At 41.3% G+C, this 12,592-nt stretch overlaps 1 protein-coding gene across 1 annotated transcript in view; it reads right to left on the reverse strand.

The window, feature by feature from the left end:
- Positions 1-3,199: 3,199 nt before the first annotated feature.
- Positions 3,200-12,592, reverse strand: part of CTTNBP2 (cortactin binding protein 2) — a 91,907-nt gene continuing 82,514 nt past the window's right edge. Inside the window, exons 20-23 of the mRNA XM_074168023.1 lie at positions 12,227-12,287; positions 11,198-11,330; positions 8,237-8,338; positions 3,200-3,960 (exon numbers count right to left, since the gene is read on the reverse strand). Coding sequence (XP_074024124.1) covers positions 3,715-3,960; positions 8,237-8,338; positions 11,198-11,330; positions 12,227-12,287 — 542 coding nt within the window. The 3' untranslated portion in view covers positions 3,200-3,714. The remainder of the gene's footprint in view (positions 3,961-8,236; positions 8,339-11,197; positions 11,331-12,226; positions 12,288-12,592) is intronic.

Raw genomic sequence — 12,592 nt, forward strand, 5'->3', positions numbered from 1 at the left:
CTTTTAAACATCCCATAAAAAGGAATGTGGGTGTCACTGTTACGTTCAGGGGCCCCCAATTACCGCTGCTGTGTCTGCGATGAGCCTGGAAGTCCAGTGCAGCCCTTGCAGCTGGACTATCACTGTGCTCAGAAAGGATTTCCTCTCTCCCAGACTTTCTTCTCTTCCTCTAAATCCTTGAAATTAAAAGTCCGTCCTTTCTGATATCTTAGCTGTGTGCGGACTTCTGCCTCCTGAGTCTGTCTTTGCTACAGCCCAGCCCAGCACAAACACACCTGGTGCTGCCTCCACAGTCACTTCAAGAAGTTTCTGAACAACAGCCCAATTCTTCATTCTAAACTCTCTTAACTACGGCTTGAACATCATAAACATCACTTTAGCCAGAGGCAGCACCAAGAAAGCGGTCCCTCATACTTCCTCCAAATTGGCTCCTTCCACAAACAGCTTCCACCTGCAGGGGCTATTCTGTTTCTATAGTTTTACTGGAGAGATGGAAGGGGTTTAATTTGTTTTGTAAATCACTTGAGCTGTATTGTGGGAAGAGATGAGCCTCAGAAATTCAGGCCCCCTGATTTTGCTCTTGTTGATGAACGTTGTTGAATGATGGAGCAGGTTTCTTCACACTTTTAATTTTGGAGCTCAAGTTCAGCAACTAAATAACTGAGGCAAATATTGTCCGATGGTCTCAGACATTCTTTTAAGGAACATACTCCATGTTGTCAAGAAATAACCACAGGAGACAGGCTGAAAGATTTTATTTTTAGGACTCATTTGAAGTGGAGAGCTGGAAAGTTTAGGACTTGCCAAGCTCATTGCTGGAGGAGAATGATCTTTCCAGTTCCCCTGGTTGAAGAGATTGAATTATGTGTAGGGAGTATGGTGTGGTCAGACAGGGGCTAAACAAGAAGCCTGTGGGATGGATGCAACCTCTGAGGCTTCCCTGTACATTCCTCCACATAGAGAGGGTCTCTCTGTCTCCACTGACCCCATCTCTATTAAAGATATGGAAATGGGTAATAGATGGGAGTGGAGCAGCACGGAGCAGTGGCCCGCCATGGATAGCACGCTTAAAACCTCTCTGCTTAAGACACAGAAAGGAATGAAGAAAAATGATTTTGCTCATTACTAACCCAAAATGAGAGTAGTTGACATTGCAAGTCACGTATGCGGAGCGCTGTTTGTAGCATCACAGGAAGAGAGTGAAGACACAGTGAAGCCCCAAGCTCATGAGCAGAGCCTTGCCGTGCTTCTGCACAATCCAAGTGATGAACCGACAGAGAAGCCAGGATGTTTCCAGGCAAACTGTTTTATGGTTACGTGGTTTTCAGCATGGGAGGGCAGGAACTTGGCCTCACGAGAGCTTAACAGCTGCTACAGAAGATTCAATCAGGAGATGTGCAAAATACCATCTGATTAAAGAAGTACGAAGATCACAGACTGTGTTGAACTGACAGACAGACAGAGACAAAACGACAGCCGTCAATCAGGTAAAGGATGCAGATGGAGAGCGATGAGGACAGGCTGAAAAGAAAGGCTAATGAGGGCACTGAAAGACAATGCTAAATTTAGTAACAGGGACCTGACTTTCAAACCAAGAACAGATGATCAAAGTCACTCTGTCTTCTGCAGATTTTCACTCAAAGTACAGCACAGAAGACTTTTGATTCTCACAGACAATATACAGTCTTAAAATATAGCTCAAAACATGTTTTAGGACACGGTGCCCAAGATCTTCCCACGCAGAAGCACACTCCTAACGCTTGATCTAAATGAGGCCTGACATTTCCAAGGTGTATTTTCAGTGCAGAACAAACCTTGCTGAGAACATCAGAATTTTTCTTCTTACTTTTCTTCTTCTTTCTTTTTTTTTTTTTAAAAAAAAGTTGATTTATTGTTATTACAAACCCTGATGGTGTAACTTGTGTGATCACTACAAAAAAACGTTTTCCATCTTGTGTTCCTCCTCACCACGAAATCCACACCCGAGCTGCTGGCACAAGCTGCAGCACGTGGGGGATGCTGATTGCTGAGACCCACTTCTCTCTGACCTGCAGCCGCTCCCAGCCGACTCATTCTGCCGAGAGCCAACTGCAAAAGCACCGTGACATTTTTCAGCACCAAAATTATCACAAGAAAACCCCCAAACCAACCCTTCCCGACCTCTAGAGAAAGTCATCGGTATTCAGTTAGATGTTACTATCATACAAGAAATTGAAGCTTTAATAAAAAAAAGTGCTTACTGAAAGATACGGTACTTTCTAAATACGCGGTGTGGGAAATGATTACAGAAATAAGCTTCTAGTATTTTATATCGCTAGAGATCACACACATATACAAACAGCAAGACAGACAATATGCAGTACAAAAATTTTATTGACATGAGTTTGGGATGACTGTTTTACATATAAAGGTGGAGCGTTAGGGAACAGTGGGGTAATCCTCTCCTCTGCCAGGCTTTGCTTGAGAAAAATGCTACTTTGGAAATGCTGGGTGTGACCACGTTACTGTCCCCAGCTCTCAAAGCCACCTCCTGAGAGCTCGTCGGGAGGCAGTTAAGTCTGATCTCAAGAAAACCGGACTCTCCTCCCCCTACCAGGAGAGGCATGGAGACAGCCAGCGTTTCCGCACCATCCCAGCTCACACAGGTATCACTGCAACCACCCTATGGAGAGCCAGGGGAAAGAACCCCTTCGCAGAAACTCTCCCTCCTGGGAACAGGATCTACCTCTGTGTTGGGGAGGGGCAAGGAGGGGGGAAATGAAAAAGACTTCATTTTTCCTGCGACCCAAGTATCGTTTCACAGCAATTACATCTTAAATCCACACTAGAAATTGATAATCACATGGTAACTCATGTTAGCGCTACTACGTTATCTCTGGTAATACTGTAGTTAAGCTTGTGCTCAAATCCCTTCTCGGGAAAATCCGGTTCTGTAAAACACTATTATTTCTCGGATACTTGTAAACCACTACTGAAGTATATAAAAGTTTTTACAGTATACAAGAAAAACTAAGTTAATAAATGATCACATTTGCTTCAATTCTATCAAAGAATAAGAGTCTGAGAAAAATAACTTTTATTGCATTTTAATTTCTCAATCTCTTTCCTTTTTGAAGAGATAAAAGTTATAACAGAAATTCATGACGTTTTAGATGAAGAGAAGCTCGGGAGAAACAAAATCACAATTCAGCAGGCAGGTGATGGGGAAATCAAAGAATTTAATATGGCTTGTAGCTGAAAGTAATCGATCTGCATTTCCAATCATTTTAGTTATTGCCACATTCCATTAATTTTTCATTAAGTGAAGATAAAAACATGTCTTTAAAACGCATGTACAATAGCTTTAAGCCATTGCTGTACATATTGTGCAACTCATCTGAATGCAGTTTAACACGTGAACTTAATAGAATATATTTATGTACAGTATATACACAAACAGAATCCTGTGGTAATACCCCTGAATATTATCATTGAAACGAGTAATTTTCATAATAAAAGAAGAAAAAAACATCTATGAAGGTGGCAAAACTGCCCATTTCTGAAGTTTAAATCAATATAATTTCCAGCTGATTTACATAGAAATAAAACTGTGGTCCTGTACAAACTTTACATTACAGGGAAACAGTTTATTTTTAAAAAATATTTACAGATTTGAGTACTTGGTTCTTTGCGATAGAGATTATATGAGCACAGAAAATTGTACGGTAGGCAGGTTCATTTATTAGATTTTTCTATTTGTTCTTTTTTGTGCAAATTCCAAATCTCTCTTTTTGTGTTATTATCTGCCTCTATTTGCCTTGTATTACTGCTGCTGCTTTTCTTGGTGTTCTGCGAGGGCTGGGTGACTTTGCTTCTAGGAACAGGAAGAAAAGATTTAACTCTTGAAACACCCAACTCTGGCTTTGATTTACTGTTGCTGCTTTCCACAGTTCGACTGCTGCTGAGAGGACGCGTTCCATCCTACAAATCAAAAAAAAAAACAAACCCCAAACATTTTCTCTATAAATAATTATTGCAGTTTGACCTGAAAAACAATCAACCAACCAACCCTACCAGCCCCACGGAACCCTTGGGATTTACAGTCTTTTGCAGTTTAATATTCAGCTTCTCAATATTTGGTGAACAAACTATGGCTCTTTTTTGCCTCTTTGACTGAAAGGAAATACCCATCACCATCTTACAACACCCAAATAAGTCAACGGAGTTTAGGCACCGCCATTGAAAAAAACCCTTAAATTTGATTCTCAGATGTCTCAATTTCAGGAGCACTCAAATAAAAAAATGCATGTTCTTTCCTTCGTTACTGTGGAAAAATGACAGATGCAGCCACAGCTAAAATGGAAAAAATGGAAATTTAGGTCCTTATGAGCAAAAAAATCAGCTTTACAGCTTGAATAAAGATATTAACTTTTTGGGTACCATCAAGGCCATAAATAATAACAAAATAATCATGACAAAAATAATACTCATAAGTTGAAATGCTATTTTAATCCATAACCTTAAAGATAAGATTGCTTTCTTAGAAATTAGATTTTAGCATCTCAAATTATTTACGCTAAGAAGCTACGTTCTTAGAAACTGGACCATATTCACCCTGCCAAAATACAGACACATGAAGGGCTGAAGTCGGGTACATTATCACTTTTTGTTCCTTTATAGTCAAGGAGAAAGAGGTTCGTTAAGGCGTTCTATAATGGTCACTAATACGTATCTTTAATGAGATGCCTCCTCTCCACTGGCAGGAAAGGAAAACTTGGACCTTAACTGTTGGCATCAGTTACAGAATCACAGAATATTTTTGGTTGGATGGGACCTTTGAGATCATCGAGTCCAACCAACAAAAAACAAACAAACAAAACAAACAAACAAACAAACAAAACCAAAACAATTATTGTCAAACCAATTGGTTGGACAAGATGATCTTGAAGGTCCCTTCCAACCTAGAAGATTCTGTGATTCTGTGAAAAAACCACCAAAACCAAAAAAAACCCCCAAAAAATCCCCAAACACCAAACACCAAAACCAAAACCAAACAAACACCCACAACCCACCCACAAACAGACACAAACCAACAATCTCAGGCACTAGAGCATGCCCTGAAGTGCCATGTCTACACGTTTCTTAAATACCTCCAGGGATGGCGACTCCACCACCTCCCTGGGCAGGCTGTTCCAGCGCCTGACCACCCTCTCAGTAAAGTAATTCTTCCTAACATCTAATCTAAACCTGCCCTGCCGCAACTTCAGACCATTTCCTCTGGTCCTGTCATTATTCACTTGGGAGAAGAGGCCAACACCCACCTCTCTACAACCTCCTTTCAGGTACTTGTAGAGGGCAATGAGGTCTCCCCTCAGCCTCCTCTGCTCCAAACTAAACATGCCCAGTTCCCTCAGCCTCTCCTCATATGACTTGTTCTCTAGACCCCTCACCAGCTTGGTGGCTCTCCTCTGGACACGCTCCAGCAGCTCAATGTCCTTCCTGTAGTGAGGGGCCCAGAACTGAACACAGTACTCGAGGGGAGGCCTCACCAGCGCAGAGTACAGAGGCACCGTCACTTCCCTACTCCTGCTGGCAAATTGAATCCAGATCACCCTCTGGGCAGCAATATTAAAAAGTTCATTTTCACCATCAGCTGCTGCTCTTTGCATAAAGGTCGGTGGCGTGAAAACAGACCGTTCATCCCTGTCTGTTCCTTATTAATCCTCCGATCCATCAATTTGCTTGTATCCTGCATCAAAGATTTTGCATCTCTTATCGGTTTTCTCTTTCTCCTTCACATACTTGAAAGCATTTTTTTCTTCCGGCCAATTAAAAAAATTAATTATGGTTACGTTGCTCTTTTAGGTAATTTGTCTCATTACTGTTGATCAGATCTGTTCTGCTCATGCGGTATTGCTTTTGTTACCTGCAAAATTCTATTTCCTTTCACAAAAGATGCTTTTGTAATCTCAGACTCTTTTTCAGACACCGGTTCTTGCCGCTCCACAGGTTTATCATCATTAAAATTGCCTCTGAAAGTTTGACTGCTGCTTCTAAACTGAGACCGTGCTCTTCCAGATTGTTGATAAATTTATTGTAGTAATGATTAGAAACAAAGCTTGTCATTCAGTTCGACCTCTTGCCCTCTAGCAAGAGGCTGGATTGTGTTTCCTTTGTTTTGGCCAACATTTCCCCACAAAGACATGGGAAATCAATTTTTTTTATTGTGTATGAAATCTTTTGACTAAGTTCCTCCAAAAAATGAGAGGTAGCTAAGCTTGTCTACCTCCAGAGTCAATGTTAGTTATGCCTTACATTTGTTAGAAGGAATCTTAAAAGGAAAAAAATTCACTACGAAAAATTTACAGTAGGAACAGGTAGGTCAGCTGATTTACCCAATTCTACAAACATCACTACTATATGAAGCTCTGATTTGGAATGTCTGGAATTAATGTGTTTAGATAAATAGTCAAAACCTGTATATTTAAATGTGGATCTGCAATGTCAAAATTGTTTCTGTTAGTGGGGACTGTTCTCTGGATTTTAAGTAAAATTACAGAAGATACTCAGATATGAAAAAACATGATGGTAAGGGTGGTAAGCCATCTCATCCAACTTTAGCTTTTTTAATGCTTATATGTACAAGTTAAGCTCTTTTCAGGTACTTCATTGTACCTGCAGAATATAGACAGAGTGCCTCTAGAAAACATTTATCACCATCAGATAAAAGTGTCTGGATTGGAGTCTAGAGGAGCCCTAGTGAGGGAACACAGACAGTGCCCTGGTGCAGGTTAATTGAGCCGTGTGCTCAGAAGCTGATTGGAGCACAAGTCTTATGAGGAGAGGCTGAGGGAGCCGGGGTCATTCAGCCTGGAGAAAAGGAGGCTGAGGGGGGACCTTATTGCTCTCTACAACTACCTGAAAGGAGTTCCTTTCGGAAGGAGGGGGTCGGTCTCTTCTCCCAAGTCACAGGCCATAGGACAAGAGGAAACGGCCTCAAGTTGCGCCAGGGGAGGTTCAAGTTGGATATTAGGAAAAATTTTTACACTGAAAGGATTATCAAGCATTGGAATGGGCTGCCCAGGGAAGTGGTTGAGGCACCATCCCTGGAGGTATTTAAAAGACGGGTTGACATAGGGCTCAGTGACATGGTTTAGTGATGTTTTTTTATCAGAGTTAGGTTGATGGTTGGACTAGATAATCTTAAAGGTCCCTTCCAACCTAGACAATTCTATGATTCTACGATTCTAAGCTCTCCTGATGTTCAAAAACACAAGGTACAAGAAACAAAAGGGAAAAAAGTGTAACAACAGAGAAAGCATAATTTTTACTTTATTATCCAAGGAATGAAAACTAAGCAGGATATAATTTCATCTTCATACTTAGTAGGGATGTTAGCACCCACAAACAATGACTTCAACTTCTGAAAAGAAGGAGATAGTGGGCCTCTTACATCTTCCAGCAGAATTCAGCTTATCTTCCTACTCTGAAACTGCTCTGAAGTTAGGCGAGTTTGTTTACATTTAGACTATCTTTTCCCAGAATCACCAAAATTACAACATAGGCTTTTTTTCTTGATTTCTCATCAGTAATATGGCAAGACAACTGTATACTCCAACTAATAGCGAGGCAGGAAAAAGAAACTCAATCTCCCTTTAAAAAAAATTGCCGTTCATCACAAACTCTGGTAATATCACATCTTCTCAAAGTTTCTAGCACTGAGAGCTTTGACACCAGAGCAGCTCAATTCTACTTAGATGACAACCCTTAGGAAAAAAAGTGGTTTGAAATCATATATATTTGAGCAATTTCTACAAAAAAAAGGTAGAAAAATAAACCATGAGCCAGCACTTTTACATCAAGAATTTAAAAAAGTTTTGCGCTTTTGCAAACTTACTGAATAACATTAATTGGGGGAAAAAATGAACCCGGGGCTTTTATTTCTCTCAAAATCTGATGCAAATAGCTTACAATGTCAAAGTAACGTCAACAGCACTTGGCCTAGGGAGATGGCTTTATGTAAACATGAACACTGAAGCAAATACATCCATTGTTTAGTTAAATCTTTAGTTCCCATTAAGACACGTGGAAGAAGCTTGGCATGGTGTGGCCAGCAAGTTTCCTAAGAATCATGAGAGTTTATTCTTATAATAAACAGGGCACTGGAACACTCATTCTTTTGATCTAATCCGGAATTCAGATTTTGGAGAAACTCAAGGCACCTTCCCGATCCTACTACAAAACTCGTTTCACCCACCTTTTGTGCTGTTGTTTTATTCGGGTTAGTACCGCTTGCTGAAAATACGGGATTTTTCTGAGAGTTATTGAACATCAATAGCTCATCCTTAGAATCTGCAATCTAAAAAAGATGAGAAAATGGTGATTTTTTTTTTTTTTTAGTTATTTCCAGCAGAGATTATGTTTCAATTTGCCAAATTTTGGAGTCTTGATTTTATTTTCATGTAGCTTCTGAGCAATGCAATGCGTAAATATTCAAAGAACAATTAAAACATCCTTCTTTTACACTTGTGTGTGTTTGTAGGAGATGGGAGATAGAGATTTCACATCGACTGTTACCAGAGGACGAGTAAACATACATTCCCAGAGCAATACTGTTCAGTGAAACTTAAGGGCAGTTTCCCATTAAATTTTATCCAGCCCCAGGAACATCACTGAAAGGAACCATCCTTTTCGCTTTCTCCTGCCGTGTTTCTTCCCTATGCTTTTCCATCAGACCTTGTGACCGTGCAACAGCAGCCAGAGTCTGATCAGTGTTCTGTCCTCACTGAAAATGAGGAATCTGATCCGATTCTACTCTGCAATGGCAAAAGTACTCGGTCCCAACATCCCAGAGGCAGCAGGAACATTCGAGTGAAAGGGCAAATCAGAGAGTAGAGGCACTTATTTTGATGGCAGCCTTAAATTGCATCACACAACGAAAACATGCAACAGCACCCTCACTTCTGTACAGCTCCTCTGGGAATCAACAACAGAAATTCCAGGCATGGATAGTTCCACCCATGGTGAGGAAACCGAACAAAAGACAGTGACATCTATCTCCTTCCTCATCTAACCCATATTTCCTTCCATTGTCAACGATGAGCAATGACATTTTACATGTTATTAAACACAATTTTAAGTTGGTTACAGCTTCTTTAAGCACATCCCATCCTTTCACAGACAGATAATGGTATATCCCTGCTCACTGCCTGGGGATTAGCTTGCCAGCTTGGTGCCTGTGACTCGTGCAAGTACTGTAAATACTTTAAAAAAACACAACTCAAACCAGCATAGAATCATAGAATCACAGAATGGTTAGAGTTGGAAGGGACCTTAAAGATCATCGAGTTCCAACCCCCCTGCCATGGGCAGGGACACCTCCACTAGAGCAGGTTGCTCAAAGCCCCATCCAGCCTGGCCTTGAACACTTCCAGGGATGGGGCATCCACAACTTCCCTGGGAAACCTGTTCCAGTGCCTCACCACCCTCACAGTAAAGAATTTCCTCCTAATATCTAATCTAAATCTCCCCTCTTCCAATTTAAAACCATTACCCCTTGTCCTGTCACTACATTTCCTGACAAAGAGTCCCTCTCCGGCTCTCCTGTAGGCTCCCTTCAGATATTGGAAGGCTGCTATAAGGTCTCCCTGGAGCCTTCTCTTCTCCAGGCTGAACAACCCCAGCTCTCTCAGCCTGTCTTCATAGGGGAGGTGCTCCATCCCTCTGATCATTTTCGTGGCCCTCCGCTGGACCCGTTCCAACAGGTCCATGTCCTTCCTGTGTTGAGGACTCCAAAGCTGGACACAGTAGTCCAGGTGGGGTCTCACGAGCGCAGAGTAGAGGGGTAGAATCACCTCCCGTGACCTGCTGGCCACACTTGATGCAGCCCAGGATCTGGTTGGCTTTCTGGGCTGCCAGCGCACACTGCCAGCTCGTGTTGAGCTTCTCATCCACCAACACCCCCAAGTCCTTCTCCTCAGGGCTCCAGCCATTCTCCACCCAACCTGTATTTGTGCCTGGGGTTGCCACGTCCCAGGTGCAGGACCCTGCACTTGGCCTGGTTGAACTTCATGCGATTTGCACGAGCCCATCTCTCAAGCCTGTCCAGGTCCCTCTGGATGGCATCCCTTCCCTCCAGCGTGTCAACCGCGCCACCGAGCTTGGTGTCGTCGGCAAACTTGCTGAGGGTGCACTCTATCCCACTGTCCATGTCTCCGACAAAGATGTTGAACAGCACTGGTCCCAGTACCGACCCCTGAGGAACTGACCCCAGCATAATAAAGGATTTCATTAAATAGGTTGAAAAAACTTCCCAAACGCAGTATTTCTTTTTTAAATAAAAGCTTGGTTGACTTCTAACAATAAATAGAATACTTAATAAAACAAAATTAATGGAACTGCTGTTGAGGGAGATCCTAGAGGCCGTACTGCGCAGCCTAAATGGACAACAGCCTAAGACTGACTCTGTGTTTCAAAAGATATGGATCAGCTGCTCCTGTGTGACCACAGGCTGCTGTCACAGCCGTCTATTCAGCTGTGTTAGGAGGAAAGAAGGAAAAGCATAAATAGCTGCAGCTCCAGGGAGAGCTGGATGCTTTTGGTGGAGAAAGAAAAACGAGGGAGATCCACAGCTCCGCCCTCTGCTCCAACGGGCCTCCGGCAACCACCCACAAACCGTCCCAGGGCAGAACTCAGCCCCAGCCCTGCAAACCTCCTTCACCCTCTTCTGCCACCATTAAAGAACAAGAATGAGACCAACCCATTCCTTCTTGCTTGGGGCAGCAAAAATGAATTTTGCCTACAGAGCAGAGGAGCTTTGAGCCATCTCCTAAACGTGCAATGCATTTTAGGAAAAACTTCGTATGTCTTTAAGCCTACAAAACAGCTTCCCAGTGGAAGCAATGATAACATGAAAGGTAACACAGGAAACAATAACACAGAGAAGGCTACTGGCTCTAGCATTTATGAACTTATAAATTTCAGCCTCCGCTGCAAAAATCTCTGCAAGAAAAAATAGTGAAGATGTAATTTAAAATAATGTACATTAAAGCAGAACACTTACCCTCAAATGTATAATTTATGAGTTGACTTTGGCTTATTCCCAAATAATAATTTTCTTCAGTTCAAGCAGTGCTTGTAAATTAAAAATTTATTTTAAACACGTAGCAAACAACTGCATATGGTAATGATGTAAATTATTTAAAAACCTTGTGTTTACCTTGCTTATATCAGGCTCAGATTTGCTGGAACACATACTTTGAAGTTCCTGTACAAGATCTACTTCGTCATCAGAACCAAGGGACAGCCTTTGCTCCAGATTTAATGTTCTCAATTGATCCTTCTCTGAAGATCTGTTTTTTTTAAAAAAAAACAAACCAAAAGAACAATTAAAATTAAGCTATGACAGAGAATTTAAAAATAAATATTATACACACCTGGAAAATAGTAATTTCTTTCCACATGACTTTTACTACCATAAACAGAAAGAAAATAACATGTAAGTAAGTGGCAGCAATAGATGTCAATAATTGTTATATCACAAATTTTCTTTCTATTCAAATTATTCTCTCCATTCTGAAATTCTAACACAGGATTCTTCTGCCCACTATGTTCAAAGATTCTCCTCTTTTTAAGATGGAACAGTCAATTTTGCTCCACTCTCCTTTTTGGACTTAATTCCAAACACTTTAAAAACCCCTTGGCATACTTGAAGTGTGAGTATTCTATGCTCTCTGTGCCTGGGACTATGGTAGAACCAAGGTCTCAGATTGAATAAAGTCTCGGATGCAGTTCCCTCTGGCTAATTCATACACTTTCTTAGAGAAACTCTGCATCGTTTAAACTAAAGTGCGTGTCCTGTACCATTCTGAATTGCCATTCAGTAAGTGAAAAGAGCCAGAGGAGTTTTTAAAATATAATGCCAGGTGAAAAAAGCACAGGGTTGGCTTTTCATGGCAAAGTAAGTGTTACATAATATTCTTAAGTCATGGACTATTCAGTTAGATAAAAAGACACGGAGTGCTGCAAGGCTTCAAATACAGAAATGGGTTCTAAAATTATATCAAAGTACATAGATTTTATTTTCTCTCAAAAATGAAAATGAAAAAGGATTCCTTTCTTCAGATGTAGAACCAGCACATTACAAATACAAGCTCTTCATCTATTCACTACAACGTGCTGCTTTACAACACAATTTTATCTTCTTATTGTTTGCTAGGTGTTACAAATACCAGAAACTAAAGCTTACTTTGTGGCGAGAGAAGCTCTTTTCTTACAGTTTGGTTGCAACATCATCTTAGATTTTATACCTGCACAAAAGTGAGATTGACATTAGTGTGTTGTCTTGTGTGTTGATTTCTACGTTTTAAAATCTGTGATAAACAGGGAAAACGTGTTCCCATTTACTGGCTAATTATATCTGCAGAGTCTGTCAGAGATCAGAATACAGCCCTTGAAACTGTTCAGAGCAGCACTGGGGCCACACGGCGCTGCTAAAATGGCAAACGGGGCATGAGTTGCCCAAGCTTTTGTGGAAGACAGAACACGAGGTTCCTGTGTGAGGCACTTCAGCCACCCTCACTGCTTCTCTCAAAGAGAAATCACTTGTCAACAG

The sequence above is a fragment of the Numenius arquata genome, chromosome 2 (genome assembly GCF_964106895.1).
Source record: "Numenius arquata chromosome 2, bNumArq3.hap1.1, whole genome shotgun sequence".
Taxonomy (NCBI): Eukaryota; Metazoa; Chordata; class Aves; order Charadriiformes; family Scolopacidae; genus Numenius; species Numenius arquata.